We start from the raw sequence: 17,073 nt of genomic DNA, 5'->3' as shown, positions 1-17,073 counted from the left end.
ATAATGTTGACCGCTTTGAATGCTGTATTCTTTAATTTGAAACACTTTCTAAGTATCTCGCCTCTTTCAATGTGTGAAATTTCACTGAATAATCGGATGATTAAAATCATGACCTAATGGGGTCTATCGAAATAAACTCGAATGATACTTTTGACCGATCGGGATCTATCGAAATAAACTCGAATGATACTTTTGACCGATTGGGGTCTATCAGAACAGACTCTAATTGGAACTTTGACCAATCAGGGTCTATCGGAATACTTATAAACTATAATGAAACTTCTGACGGATCGGGGGCTACCGGAATATACTCTAATGAGAAAGTACACGGATAAATACATGATTATGTTATTTGATCTGCTGACATCTCAATGAACGCTAAGAATATCGATAAAACTAATTAGAATCATAAAAGCTAATTAAATTCCAAGAGCTTTAAAAGTCTTTCTTGCTTTGAATTTGAAGAAATTTTTGTTGCTTTTCTGGAAGTAAATAATGGTTGCATAAACCTCTTCCACTTTGCAAAGTCTTGTAAAAAGGATGAAACATCCGTTCTTGTCTTAAATTGATTGTAAGTCTAATTTAAAAATAATTAATATATCATTGTAGCTGCAAAGGAAGCGCGACCGCTCGGTAGCTTAGTGGTTAGAGCGTCCACCTCGGATGCAGTAGGTCGCGGGTTCGAATCCCGGCCGAGTCATACCAAAGACGTATAATAATGGTACTAACAGCTGCCTCGCTAGACACTCAGAATTAAGAGGTTAGTGTTAGGACTGTCTGGCTTGGTGTCAAGAAAATGTGATTGGGTGGGATATCATGCTACATGTTTGCGGCATGATGCCCCAGTGCCAGCCATCACAATAAGCTGCCACACTGTAAACATCATAGCGATATGGCTGAAACATTGTTAAAGCTACGCTATAAAAAAAGTATAAAGTAATTTGATATATCAATACTGCTGGTGTATCAAATTGTGATCGGCCCGTGGCGCATTAATACGCATATGTAATTATTGTTTCAACGTTAAGTTTTATATTACAACAAAAGGACATGGCTCATCTGAATCAGTAATGAATTTCTACTGATTAATTCTTAACGTTTTAATAAAATAACGACTCAAATATTAATAATTCCCGTCTTCTAAATGAGTTAAACATTGTGCAGAATTTCGTCTAAATCCTCTCTGCTTTTCCTTTGATATCTCTCTCTCTCTTTCTCTCTCTCTCATGAATACGGAAGAGACTACGGGATGGTGTGTGGAGTGAGAGTGAAAAATAATTACATTTGCACCATGTAATCTGCAAGAACGTTGGTCTTTTGTAACAGTTAGGTATACATGTTCCATGGAATCTTAATGCAGTGTTCACAATAGCATTGATACAAAGTTACAATAGCCTGTTAAAATGTGAATGGTTCATTTATTTGTAAAGAGGAATGCACATAGAGTAATCTATTTAATGCTTTGCTTTTTTGTCTTTCTTAATGTTTTATAAAACCTATTAATATGGGTCTAAAACCTTATTATTTAACATTAAAATGTCCGAACGCCACTCTACCATCCTTCAGTCTTTCACAATCATTGCGCTGGTTGGTAAGACAGCGGACTAATCGACCAGTAAAGAATTCTAGGGATGGTGAATGAATAAATGCCTAAGTCTCTTCAACCCGAACCCCACCACCACATCTCTCTCTCTCTCTTTCTCTCTGTCTCTGTCTCTCTCTTTAGACATTCGCAGAAAGATTCCAGCGAAAATTCATTAAAAAAGGAAGTGGCATAGTTTCGCCTGTGTCATGCGATGATGTATCTGGACCTGTGATTGTTGGAAGAAAGTAGTCACAAGAATCAACGGGAAGGGGAAAGTTAGAAATGGATGATAGAAACACTTGTATGGTTGGTAGCGATGTTAATTAATGACTTAGATGAACTGTCAATACATTTAAATGTTTGAATTACCTCTTGCTAGTTCCTCATTTCGCTTAGATTATACTTCCAATATGCTAGTCGGTTACGTGAAAAACAGCGCGTTCGATTTTGAAGTAGTTAACCATGTTGTGTTTCTAGTGCTCTACTTTCTTTGCTTACACCTTTTGTGTTTAAACCATAAGTTTGTCTTATATTTATTTAATTAGTATGAATGAAAACAGAAGTTCACTAAAAAGAAAGGTACTTGTCAATTTGAAAAGGAGACTTCGATTATTTGCAAAAGGTTAAGAACTACGGGTTCTTTTTTTCCTATTGCGGAATACCTTTGTATTTGCCGAATTCTAAGACTGAATCAATTAAGCATAAAATGGCTTGTATTTCTCAGTTAAAAAATATTTTTCCCAATACTAAATTCCAGTAAATTTCAATTTCTAAACGATACGAAACTATCAAACTATTAAAATGTAAATGGACTTCTACGAGATGAACTCATATTTCTAAATAAGGAATCAGTGACAATAAGCTCTGGGTATGCAATGATGAACATACATTAGTACTCAAATGGAACCACGCATTTGTTTCTCAAGCAAAAGTAACAATACAAGCGTTGAGTTCATTTTAAGAAAATGATAGACCTTATATGGAACTTCAGTTCATAGTGACACAGATTTCAAGCTTAAACTTTCAACATTCTGAAGTCTTCTCTAGCTGTGTGCAATAACACAGCTGGGGCAGGTGCTTAGTCTGTTTTATATGCCTCTCTATCTCTCCTGTGGGCAAATGTCAAAATATTACAGATTCTATTTTTGTATCGATAACATGAACCGAAGGCAAATAAAGGAGCTACCATCCCAGTTAATAAGAATTAGTGGCCGATCTAATATGCTCCTTCCGAAAATCATAAATTCTGTCTGGAACACTAAATAGGATCGGGACTAAAGCGTCTTATTGATACTTGTCGACAAATCGGTAGATAACTAATGTCTGCCCTCCCTGCAGATGAATCTTTTCAAGAATTAAATATTTCACTTTCAAAATGGCGAAGATTTCTCGCAATTGAACATTCAACTCCTCTGCTACAATAAAAGAATTTTGGTTTGCCATGTCGGAATTTAGCTAGAAAAAAAAAATGAGATTAATGTCTTTATGTAAAATTTGAAGAGAACTAATTGATGCAGGCCGTCCCTGTGAAATAAATTATCTCTGTCTCTGTCTGTGTTTGTCATCTAGTCTTTTAAAGATAAAATATATTTATTTTTGAGAGAGACAGAAAGTGCAGCAAGGGATGGTTACATGAACAAAACAGTTAGATGCAATAACTTTCAAAGTAATTGCTAATTTCTCATTCTCTCTCAAGCTCCATGCAAATCCTGGTTTTCTTGTATTAATTTTGAAACTTGCCCTTTCATACAATATGCAACACAATGCCATTCAGATCAAATTCGAGAACTAACGGATTATACATTTGTACACATGTCAATAAATGAAAGAACGCGACATCGGTATCATATTAAGCATGCAAAGTGAGATTAGTCTATTGTACCCCATGCCTGCGACATGATTTCAAACTATGTAAAATACATTTTGTAATGTGATGATCCCATTATAACAGAATGTAAACTAACTCCGCTCATCCGGTAACAATTTTGCACATTTAGATATTTCCCTAGAATAAAACTCGACCTTCATCATGAGGGATAAATGGATATAGTTCTAGTTTCTATTTAAATTACAGCCACATTGTACGTTATCAATTATCAATATCATGACAAACAGACCGCAAAGCTAGATTTGTCCTCTTGAATATGGCATTCTGATTTGCATTACTTGTCAGTATTTAGTCATTCTTGCCTTATCAAAAATATACAAAATATTACAGAGCAAAAAGGGTTTTTGCTGTATGTTCAATATAAACAATCTTTGATTTGTTTATATAAATTATTAAGAATACTTCCGTCGTATGTGGCCGACAAACGCGATTAAGAACGCTAAACGGTAAATAAATAGTTCCCATTGTTGTGAATTCGAATTATGGATAATCTGTATTAATGTGTTCAAAAATAGGTCTTTTATTAGTCCCCATGTAAATAAAATATATACATTTCTTATTAAACGAATATTGATGATTGATGAGCTATATGACTTAAATATATTTACAAAACATTTTGGAACAACCTCATTGCAGTTGGAATGAATCGTCAGACCTTGTGGAACAACTTGATTGCAGTGAGAACTAGGAGATGGCAAACATATCCTGCCGAAAGCGCACAAGTAAAATTGTTGCGATAAGTTCAGTACCTCTGAGGGTATATGTCTGCATCATGTAATGGAATGACTTTCACAAACTGATAAACAACAACCTTCTGTAAAGATGCACCACGATACCGAGGATTCAGATATAACAATGAATACTTTCAGTCCCTGGATACGTTCTGGTTATTTCGAATGGAATTTGAATGTTAAAAAAAACGAACTTCAGAGATTTTCATCGTTCTTTATGAATGTAATCTTACGTACCTAAAATAGTTTATGAAATCTGAACCAATGTAACATACCCAATTAGCGCTGTCATCGTCAAGTAACAAAACTATATTTTTACCTGGCAGCAGGTGCATGGTAACGTATTTTTTTTTGCTGCGTTAACATACTGTTTGTAATTCTTCTAAAGTGCAGACTTATAAGGAATGATTTATTGAAGTGTTAGTCGGGATTGTCTCTAATCTGAGTATAGACTAATTAATAATTGATATGTTCAACTATATGACCTGAATGAAATATCGATCCTATCTAAGTAACCTGATCGCACTAGCAGGCAAACTGATCGCACCAGCAAGTAAAAAATGGAAGCCTACGTTTACGAAATATTCCTGCCAACGGCGTGCAAAGGAAAGGATTGCTGTGATTAAGTCAGAAACTTCTGGAGTATTTGTCAAATATGGCGAGAATGCGAACTTTAAAAACGCTAAATAGGAAAAACAGCAGTCTTAAAGATCTAAGTTAATTGTATAACTTAGTTACTTAATAGGTACTTAATAGTTACTTAATAGGTACTTAATAGTTACTTAATAGGTACTTAATAGTTACTTAATAGATACCTATTAGGTACTTAATAGAAACTTAATAGGTACTTATTATGTACTTATTTGGTATTTAATGTATACTGATATTAGCATATTAGAGTGACAGTCACATCGATCTCTGCGAGTAAAGAATAGTCTAATGCAAATGTTTCAGTAGTGGTATTATTTTTTTGTCTTTTTGCAAAACGGAAGATTTCTCAATTGGTCGAATCAAGATTTGTTAATTCATGTACAACATGCATCAAATATATATAATAAATTGACAAACAATGCATCATGACTCAGTCCAATACACCACTTGGACGGCTCGCCCAGCCCCCGTGTTGTAAATTGTCAAAACTGCCGTCATATAAAATATGAAATGGCCGAAAAGTGGATTCTAAATTGGGTTCCGTTATTTTTCAGACTTAGAGGGTTTTAAGTACAATGTTCCTCTACAATTTGTTATCGCCAGTATTACTACAGATTTCACGTTAGTTTACACGCCTCTTTCCAGAAGCTCCTTTCGGATCTTTTTCAGGCTAGAATGCAAGTGCTGATAACGTATATTTGAAGACGTAGTGTCCTTAGATTATGTTGCCTATTATCGTCTCAATAAACAACGTGTACATGGTTATTTTGGGTCAATGAATCCTAAGTTTGCTCAATAAATCGGGTCTTTTTTTCGTTCTCACTAAGAAAGCAAAGATCGATATCCAAAGAAACACATTGTATTGGAGGTTAGGAGAAGAGAGAGAATTCTTCCAGGAAATACCGAATACAGGTATTACGTATTAGCGAAGACAAGACTTGCAAAGTGTTGAATACAGTCCATAAAGAGCATTAAAATGAAGGAACCACTGAAAAATACGGCTAAAATATAAATAATATGTGAATAAATATAACCTATGCAAGAATGAAAAATAGAACTGCACTTTAGTTCACAGCTTTAATATAATTTGTTTGTGTGATGTAATTTGTTTGCTTGAGTATAATTTGCTTTGGTTTTCTGCAAAGGAAGTTACAACAATGATATAACATTGAAACATGTTAAGTTAGCAATTAAATATATTTTTGTTGTGAGATATTTTATAAAATCGAGATTAAATCAATAATACACTTTAGAAACATCCTTGGTTTTCCAGTTCAATATCTAATAGATGGTTCTAATATACCTATACTGCTTGTGACACACATCCGATATTTCAGTATAATTACATAGAAAATGGTGTGGTTAGATAGGTACCTTAAAAAAAAATAATCCATAAAAGAGCATTTCACCTGGAGTGTACAGATTCAGATGCAGGTAAACGTTATCAAGGTTTGCATATGATAATTGGTTTAATACGGACTAAGTCTTGTGGTGCATGAATGCCGTCATGAAATATGCTACGTATGAATAGCATTGTGGTAGATATCTTCCACTCTACATAAGAGTTTAAAATCTAATATTTCCATATATCTTGAGAAAACCTCTACTCTAATGGGCATGAAATAACCTTTATGTGTTGCGCTGCCAGTAAAACACCAGTCCCATACATAATGAACCACAAAACGGTCAGATTAACAGGTTATATATATATATATATATATATATATATATATATATATATATATATATATATATATATATATATATATATATATATATTCGTCTAGGAGCAATTCAATTCTCACGAGTACTACTTCGGACGGTCAGTCAAATATTAAACTCTGTGTGCAACACTGAAGAGGCTCCATAATGAACGCTTATATACACAAATCTGCATACAATGTCTGAAGATGGTATAGATGGCATGTTAGCATTCGGACCCCCGCCCCCCCCCCCCCCCCCGTCTCTCTCTCTGTCTCTCTTTCATAGCCTTAATGACGAACAAGCTCTGTTGCACTTGTAATGTATTAGCTAGAACAGGTGCTTAATATGACCCTCTCGTTGTCAAATGTCAAAATATCATTATTTTAATTTTGTACCGTCATGATCTACAATAATGTAATGTACGACTGTATGCAGAGATGTATTAAACTTTGTTTGGAACACTAAATGGACTCGGCAAGGCAATACAGATTGGAAAACATTAATCTGTAGATAATGTCTGTAATCTGAGCAGATCAGCCATTTCAGTTCCGGAAGATGCAAATATAAGAACAATATTTCATTTGTAACCCTAAAAAACTTTTTTATCTTACAATCAATCAGCTGCTTCAACGAGAATAAATGTCTGGTCGAAGATGTTTGAAATTAACTAGAAAGTGAAGCAAACCTTGGAATATAATTTATTGACAAAAACGATTCTTCTCATATAAAACAAACTATATCCAAAGGGATTTACAGACTTAAATCACTCGGAGCATATTCAACACAGCGAGGATTGAATTTCTTAAATTTCAATGAAATCTTCTGTTCTTTCATACACCACTAAAGCACATCTGGCTTGGTTCGTTTGATCCATTCTCATGTATTGCCATAGTATAAGTATGCCAAGGGATCCTCGTATTAAAACAAACTTAATACATACATGGCTTTCTTTAGAACTTCCTTTTTGGTGGATCAGACGCCGTTGCATATCCAGGATATTAAGATGAATGGCAGGTTCTTTGTAGAAAGCATAGGGAATCAGCTCAGATGCAGTAGAAGATGATCGTCATACAGAGCATCCAGGCCTGTCACCATATGTCTCGATATTGTTGTGCCAATTGATTCAGATAGGCTTGGACGAGAGAATGATGGCGACTCTGCCCAACTGTCTCTAATTCTGATCCAACTCACGTGCATGTCACGATATTCGCATCTCCTACGGGATAGCTTTAAATCCTGTGGTGATTGGCTAGAAGCAGGGTTGGATGCACTGGGAGCTACAGCTGCAGATCGTCGTACAGACAGCCCTTAATTTAGAGTCAATTTTAAATGAACTGAAGCAGCAGAGGAATTCGACATTCCCCTGGGTGACTGAGCAAACCTTTCTAAAATCACACTGCTTACCTCCGAAGCACACGGAATGGGCTAGGACAGATACTCTATACATTTGCCTATTTTCGTCAACCCTTGTCATCATACCAAGGCTGACGCAGATTTAACATTAGCTTTCGAAAATTTAACAAGAAGACAAAGTTTACTCAGCACACCACATCGGTACCTTTAAAGCACGCACACTAATGGGCATTACATCAGCAGAGAGAAAAGGGAAAGAACTGTTCAAGCTGATAGAGAACGGGCCAGATTCGACAACCAGATTGCAGCCCTGAGTAAAACTCGGCTAGCTGAGGAAATACACCTAAACGAAATACGATTAAGCTACGCTTTTTCTGGAGTGGTCGAAGTTAAAAAATTAAGAAGATAGACGTGAAAGGGGTATTGAGTTGTTAATTAACACGCTTTCAAACTGACCAAAGGTTATGAATCACAAACTAAAGCAAATGAGATATCACTGTCGGAAGAAAATACATGTATCGTCAGTGCCTAAGCACCCCCCATGTCCGACCCAGACGAGATGAAGGACAAAGTTCTTGAAAATGTCGAGTTGTGTTTTTGTTTTAGAAATACAAATGATATACATTTTCATTATCCTTGAGGACTTCAATGCTTGCGCTGACACGGATCAGCAGACATGGCAAGGTGTCATTGGCCAAACATTTTTTTTGGCAAATGCAAGAGCACCGAACTTCTACTGAGTATATGCACTGAACGGGACCTCCAAATCGCCAACACCCTCGTTCTCAACAAAACGTTTTGGATACAACCGCGCTCCAAGCATCACAGCTTATTGGCTACGTCAGCGTCAGGATAAGAGACAGACAGGATATCCAGGTGATGAAGGACTAGGAAGTGCAGAATGCTGAACTGACCACAGACCTTTAATCTCCTTGCTAAATATCAAGATTCAGCGTAAGAGACCGTATCCAGACTGAAACGGGATTCTAAACAACAGGGATTATACGTAGAACTGTGCAGCCAAATAGAAAAAGCAATAAAAACTCTGAGAATATAAAGAAAACAAATGAGCATACTTCAGAGACTATGTACTTAACTACATACAAAACCCTTGGTCCAACTACATACAAACATCAAGATTAGTTTGATGAGAATGGTGCTGCCATACGGAGACTTCTGAATGAGAAACATCGGGCACAGAAGGCCTGTGTTGAAAAAAGCGCTTCATCATATAAGAAGGCAGCCTTCATGTAAGAGGATCGTAAAACGTAAACGCAGAACCGTGCAAGACCCATGGCTCAGCATTAATTTAAATGAGAGTTAGTTCTACGCAAATAGTAATGACATGAACTTTAATGATGCTTTGAGGACGATCTACGGGCCATAGTCATCAACAAAATGTCCAGTAATGAGCGTAGACAGCGCCACAGTGCTCACTGATAAAACAAAGATACATCGAAGATGCACAAAACGCTTCAACAACATTGTCAATCAATAGTCATCTATCGAGGCGGAAGTTCATCGACTGTATCAAGTAGAAATCAACATAATAATTACTGATCCTCCTATGTTGACTGAAACTATAAAATCAACTGGCCGGCTGTCAAATGTAAACGCAGCTGGAGCAGATACAACGCCAGCAGATGTCTACAAATCCGGAGATTCTCACATGGCACAGAAGATGTCTGATTTCTTAAAGTCAATATAAAGGTAAGGAACTATGCCACAGAAATAAAAGATGCATCCACCATCCACTTATACATGTAGACAGGCAACAGACAATTCTGCTACAACCAACGAGATATCTCATCACTCTCAATGGAAAACAAACTCCTCGCCAGAATTATGATGAATCGGCTTATACATCCCACTGACCAAGGTCTCCTGCCTGAGATTCAGCGTGGCTTCAGGATGGGACGAGGGACCACATACCTGGTGTTTGCAGCTCTTCAACTCTAAGCGAAATGCAATGAACAGAACTCCAACCTTTGAACGACCCGACAGAAGCCTTTGACACAAGTCAGCCGTGGAGACATATGAAATAACATTGACAAAGTATGGTTGCTCAGATTCATTAATCTAGAAGGCTCGGTAATTCCATGACTACATACTCGCTCTTGTCGTGAACGGCAGCAAATCATCGTAACCATTCACAGTCAGCGATGGAGTCAAGCAAGGCTGTGTGTTGGTACCATCCCCCTTCACTTTGATGTTCTCAGACATGCTTACTGATGACTTCCGTGAATATGACAATGAGTGGACATCAGATACCGAATTGATGACAAGCTCTTCAATCCGATGAGACTAAATGCGAAGACAAAGTTATAGGAAGTGACTGTTCGTGATCTTCTATTTACATACGTATGTTCCTTCAATACCAAATCGGAGTCTAACATGCAAAAACGTACGGACCATTTCTCTTCATCTTGTGACAATTTCGATTTACAATCAATATCAACAACATGCACCAGTCTTCTCCATGAACTGGGATAAAATCTTAAAAATCGGAAAAGCCAACATAATATAAAAGATAAATATATTTTGCTAGGTAGAGATTGTATTCTTCATCCCATCTCTGAGGTCAACAGCTCGAGGGAATGTCGCATACATAATCAAAACAAACGTGCAAGTCATTTTTGCTTATCAATTACAGTTCATACAATAATCTTTAAAGAGAGACAATTACATCACATAAATGATCATTAAAGATAGATAATTACATTACATCTGTTGATTAAAGGTAGACTATTGCATCATATACTTGTTTTCTTAATGTGACTGTCTTATTAGCAGTGAGCAAATGTTAATATGGAAAAGGAACACATACCTGGTGTTTGTCGCAAGAAACTGAATTTAGATATGAATTGCTTAAGCAAGAGTATAGCAGCAACCTTTAAATAAGGGAGGAATAAGAATGCAAGTAGCATTTAGAGGAAAGCGATTGCCTCTACAAAACATGAGGAATTCAGAGTGTTCATCGCAGTTATAACTGACAGTTATGTCTAGATAGACAAATATATGTTTGTTAACAATATGCCAAACTGTCCGCAGGCAAGACGCAAATAATATCGACAATGTATAGAAACAATATCACAAACAATATGTGACTTACTACGGGAGAGGACGACAGAAATTGAGCTGAGTGTATAAACTCTCATATAAATATAATAATTATTTAAAATGTTTTAAATGAAGACCAAAATAGCTGTAAATCTAAGTGCATAATAACATTAATATTAAGGCAGACTATAAACCACTGTATATATATATATATATATATATATATATATATATATATATATATATATATATATATATATATATATATATATATATATATATATATATATAATTATCCAACGGGGCATAAGCAATTAGAAAATAACACTTACTACCCAGGAACAAAATAAAATTGTGATATGGCGTTACTGCATTTTTATTTATGTATGATAAGTAGGATGATAAGCAACGATTTGTCATTTTCCGGTACACATTGGCTACTCTAGTTTGAAATTTCAAGCACAACATTGTAAGTGTAAGTACACCACCTTCTGAATATGACCAATACTCATCTAGCTGCAGACAATACATTGAGTATATTTCGTAATCAGGACCAATGCTGATATAGTATGTTTCACAAGAGACCAATGGAATTACACGCACTTTACAAAAACAGTGATGTTCAATGTTTTTCGACGTATAATTACCAAAGATGTTAACATTTTTGAAGTAATTCTGCTCTTGACAGGTTTGTGTCCTTCCTGGCTACAGTTTTACATCTGTAAACAACGACGCGGGTTTAAACATATTCGGAAAAAATAGCGCTCTCAATAATGCAGCATTGGAGTACACTTACTGTTTTTATTTATTTTGGAAGGGTTTATCGTCGTAACATATTGATGCATTTCAGTTTTGCATTTTCCGAACATTACCTTTAGCTGGCACAACATATCCACTATTTTCCTGAGGTGGCGTTAAGACAACTTCATACATGCATACATCTTTCCATAAGAATCGTAAAACACTCGTCTAAAAACTTCTTTCCATAATGATTATCTTCACGTACTATTACAAAACTCTTTCTGTAATTATCCTCATCTCAGACTAGTACAAACCCCTTTCTATGATAATAATTTAAACACCCAGTTACAATGTTCTTTCTAACCGCTCCAGTGGCCTAGTGGTTGGAGCGTCCGCCTCGGAAGCGGGAGGCCGTGGATTGGATCCCCGGGCGAGTCATAACAAAGACTTGCAAAAATGGTACTAACAGCCCCCTCGCTTGGCGCTCAGCATTAAAAGGTTAGTGTTAGGACTGGTCGGCCTGGTGTAAGGATAATGTGACTGGATGGGACATCATGCTACATGTCTGTTACATGATGCCCCAGTGCTAGACATCACTATAAACTGCCACACTGCAGACATCGTAGCGATATGACTGAAAAATTGTTAAAGCTACGTTAAAAATCCTAATCACACACACGCACACACAAAATCCTCTTTCTGAAATAATATACCTACACTAGTACAACCCTCTTTCTATGATAGTAATCTAAACACCCAGATACAAACCACTTTTCTGAAATAGTAAACCTATATTAATACAAATCTCTTTCTATGATAACCATCAACACACCCAGATACAAAACCTCTTTCTGTATAACACATCCAGATATAAACCTCTTTTTGTAATAATAATCATTACACACTAGTATACAACAATTCTAATATATATATATATATATATATATATATATATATATATATATATATATATATATATATATATATATATATATATATATATATATATATATATATATATATCACACATACATTACAAATAACATGGCATCAAGCAAATTGATATGCTAATACTGTTTGGATATCAAATTGTGATCCGCTCGTGGCGCAATAATACGCATGTATAAACATTCTCGCAAATCGTCTGCTATTGATTCTAGATCAAGGATGAATTTCCACACATTAATCATTAGTGACGTATAAACATAACGATAAAAAGTGCTTATAATCCCCGTTTTCTAAATCAATTTAATATGGTACACAATTTCATCGTAATCGTTTTTGCTTTATGTTCCCCCGTCCACTCTCAGGCATAATGGAAAAAACTAGGTAAACATCTGGAGTGAGAGAGAAAAATAATTTGTGGTGGATGAAAACCTTGAAATTGAACTTACACCAAGTAACCTATAAGAATATGGTTCGTGGTAACGGTATGTGTGCATTTTCTTGGAAGTTTTGAACACTGTTTATATATTTGCCAACTCTGTCGACATCATACGGTAAAATTCTCAGTTGTGTGGTACATATAATGTGATATATTTAATGATTTGTTGTTGTTGTTGTTTCTTAAACCTAGTAAAGTGTTGTACAAAATTATTAATTAAATATGAAAAAGCCAATCTCTCTCTCTCTCTCTCTCTCTCTCTCTCTCTGAATTATCGTAGCAAGATACGGGCGAAAATATATGAAAAAACGAAAAGTTAAGTGAAACCGACCAAAGGATGTGTGTGAGAGAGAGAGAGAGAGAGAGAGAGAGAGAGAGAGAGAGAGAGAGAGAGAGAGAGAGAGTTTATGGTCGATATTACTGTATTTAAAGCAGAATAATGACTTAGATCAACTGTAAATATATTAAAATATTTTAATTATATCTTGTTGGTTCGTCATTTCGCTTGGTTCCACCTTTCTGCATTAAAAACGTCTTTGATGTTTAAACCATAAGAGTGTATTATATTGATTCAGTCAATGTGAAGAACAATAGAAACTATTAAAAAGAAACAGAAAACAACCAACTTATCAATATGCAAAGGTGATTATGAATATCCACAAAAGGTAGAACTACATTTTGTAGCAGATACTCTCTCCAGCGATGTAAGTAATTTCACTCGGTCAATAAACAGCTGCCTGTAGTAAATCTGAACTCCGTTCAAAAAGCAAATATATGTATTTGTATGTGATATAAATAAAATATATGTATAGTATGCAACCTGTATCAATGATCTACTACTACTCGTTGTATATATTTTTCACGAAAAGGAAACTCGACAAGTATCGTGTATAAACTATCTCTCTCTCTCTCTCTCTCTCTCTCTCTCTCTCTCTCTCTCTCTCTCTATATATATATATATATATATATATATATATATATATATATATATATATATATATATATATATATATATATATTGGCAAATACTGTCACAAATTTTGACATTATAAACCTTTCCACAGTTCGTCGCTTGTGTGTCACATGTCCTCAACGCAGCGTTGCACACTAAAGATTTAATGCTAATAATATCGGCTAACCTCTGCTTTTTAAGAATGCAAAATTATTAATTTTATTATCAAATTATTATGCCTTCTAAATTATTACTGAAACTGGTTACCTCTCAAATAGACCATTCCAGATTTTAATCGTGAAAGTATGATTTATTAACTCTGAATTCTCTGGCGTCTGCTGCGTAGGATGTGAAGACATAGCCACATTATTTCCAAGAAGTCCTTGAAGAGCTTTTCCCCATAAAAACCAAAAGCAAATAATTTCTCAAATATGATACACTCTAAAATGGGACTGAGAACATTACAGAAAGCAAATAGATGAAGCTAAATATTAAATATATGCATTGGAAACGGAAAAAGCGTTAAGTATATATGCTTAGGCATAAAAAACGGACGATGTCAAGGTTCTAAAAGTGCCAGGAATAGAAACAATGGACAGTATTTGACTGCGAAATCAATAGGAAAGATACTTCAATATTGGACTCTATGTTAGCAACATGAAAATTTGCTATATTATGCCGATTGCATAAAGGGAGTTATGATGAACCCGAGACTTCACTCTTGTAAAAACTAAGGCGATGTTCGGCCTTTGTGGCTTAATATCAGAAGAGCATATCAGTATGGAATATTTAATGAGGGTAAAGGAAGAATAAAATAAATACTTACACAGTGAAGTGGTAAATGAAGCACTTCCATCCAGTCGGCCTTTCCAAGAAATTATACAATTTAACTTGTAATGAAGTTTGACCGTGTTTATAGTTCCCGTATACTATTTGAGGCAAAGTACTTTTATCCAGCTTTTCCAAGTTAGTCCCTTTGGAATCGTGCTGGATGAAGCTTGTAGTAACATCATCTTCTGCAGACTCCGTCATTCCGGGATAGCCGTTTGATGGGCAGGTTACCTCTTTCCTTTTCTTTGGTATTTCTCTACAAAAGAAAAACATTCTCCGGGTGTCGTCCCCATCATCGTATGACATAGCAGATGTCTCAGAACCAATTAGTGTTCTCAAAGTGTGTGCTAAAGTACACCATTTCGTTCACTCAGACAAATAATTGAAGCTGCCACGAATTATTCCAGAATTATTCCATCTATTAGTACAATACTTCGGATGAATCGCGACGAACAACTCCCAAGCATGCGTACAGCCAGCCTCTGTGCCATGTGGTTAATGTGCTAAAACGAAAAATAAAACGGAATGATATTGGTTTGTTTAACAACCATGTGCATAATTTAATGTAAATAAAACCTGTTGACTTTTGAGATAAAATAACATATAGGTACAATTCAAGCATTTATAAACATTTATAACTTCTCTTCAAACTAAAAACAAATTTAATGTTTTCACTGATTCCTCAAAGTACACATCTTAACAACTTTTGTGGATATATCTGAGGCATAACAGAAATTAAATCATAGCTACAGGTTTTCAAACGATTTATATCAGGATAATTCGGGGTTGTCTTACTGGATTCGCACCGTTTTAGACATGCATTATTTTAAAACGGTGAAACAATGTCTTTAAATATGTTTGGAGCAACATGAACCTGGACGTCAATTCTGGGTCTTGTGCACCATTGATTAAACTATTCACATATTTTTATTTGACGTTGACTTAAAATCACTGAAACTTTCTGAAATTAATCACTGAATGCTTGATCAGATCTCAACGGCAACTGTGGTGGCGGCTATTAAGTTTGATTGATGCTAAATAATACATGAATATTTGTAGACACATTAGATATTATGCTTGATTCACGCTGTATAATGCATGGATAAGCGTATGCGTATTCAAAACATATTTAATATATATGGATAATGAGTTTGATTTACGCTGTATAATGCATGGATATGTGTAGATACACTGGATATTATGTTTGATTTATACTGTGTAATGCATGGATAAGCGTAGATACATTGGATATTGAGTTTGATTTATTCTGTGTAATGCACGAATAAGCGTAGATACTTTGGATATTATGTTTGATTTATACTGTGTAATGCATGGATAAGCGTAGATACGTTGGATATTGAGTTTGATTTATTCTGTGTAATGCATGAATAAGCGTAGATACATTGGATATTGAGTTTGATTTATTCTGTGTAATGCATGGATAAGCGTAGATACATTGGATATTGAGTTTGATTTATTCTGTGTAATGCATGGATAAGCGTAGATACATTGGATATTGAGTTTGATTTATTCTGTGTAATGCATGAATAAGCGTAGATACATTGGATATTGAGTTTGATTTATTCTGTGTAATGCATGGATAAGCGTAGATACATTGGATATTGAGTTTGATTTATTCTGTGTAATGCATGGATAAGCGTAGATACATTGGATATTGAGTTTGATTTATTCTGTGTAATGCATGGATAAGCGTAGATACATTGGATATTGAGTTTGATTTATTCTGTGTAATGCATGGATAAGCGTAGATACATTGGATATTGAGTTTGATTTATTCTGTGTAATGCATGGATAAGCGTAGATACATTGGATATTGAGTTTGATTTATTCTGTGTAATGCATGAATAAGCGTAGATACATTGGATATTGAGTTTGATTAACGCTGTCTAATGCATGGATAAATTTTCTTCGTTTTTTTTTGTTGAAATTGTGAAAATTGAATACGTATTTGGTATTACATGGCGTCATCATTAAGACATGCATTTGGGCTACATGTGTTATTTTAAGGCGAAGTACTGTTTCTGTCTTTTTTATTCCGGGGCTCTGCCAGTAGAAGACACTATCTTATAGAGAATCAAAATTTATATACTTTTCAGTTTGAAAAAAAAATCCCCAAGGCAAAAATAAGCTGCTTGTGGCGTGAACTGAAGCGCTGTTACAAAATAACCAATC

At 35.2% G+C, this 17,073-nt stretch overlaps 1 protein-coding gene across 2 annotated transcripts in view; it reads right to left on the bottom strand.

Annotated features, from left to right (window-relative positions):
- Positions 1 to 17,073, bottom strand: part of LOC149792275 (potassium voltage-gated channel subfamily KQT member 1-like) — a 282,881-nt gene that overhangs the window by 94,482 nt on the left and 171,326 nt on the right. For both annotated transcript variants that reach the window (XM_089970825.1, XM_089970826.1), the window contains one exon: positions 14,876 to 15,383. In XM_089970825.1, coding sequence (XP_089826951.1) covers positions 14,876 to 15,186 — 311 coding nt within the window. In that variant the 5' untranslated portion in view covers positions 15,187 to 15,383. The remainder of the gene's footprint in view (positions 1 to 14,875; positions 15,384 to 17,073) is intronic.

Source organism: Sinohyriopsis cumingii, chromosome 9, assembly GCF_028554795.1.
Source record: "Sinohyriopsis cumingii isolate HCF-2022 chromosome 9, ASM2855479v2, whole genome shotgun sequence".
NCBI lineage: Eukaryota > Metazoa > Mollusca > Bivalvia > Unionida > Unionidae > Sinohyriopsis > Sinohyriopsis cumingii.
Note: the sequence above shows the minus strand (reverse complement) of the source record. Positions and strands in the feature narration are given on the sequence as shown.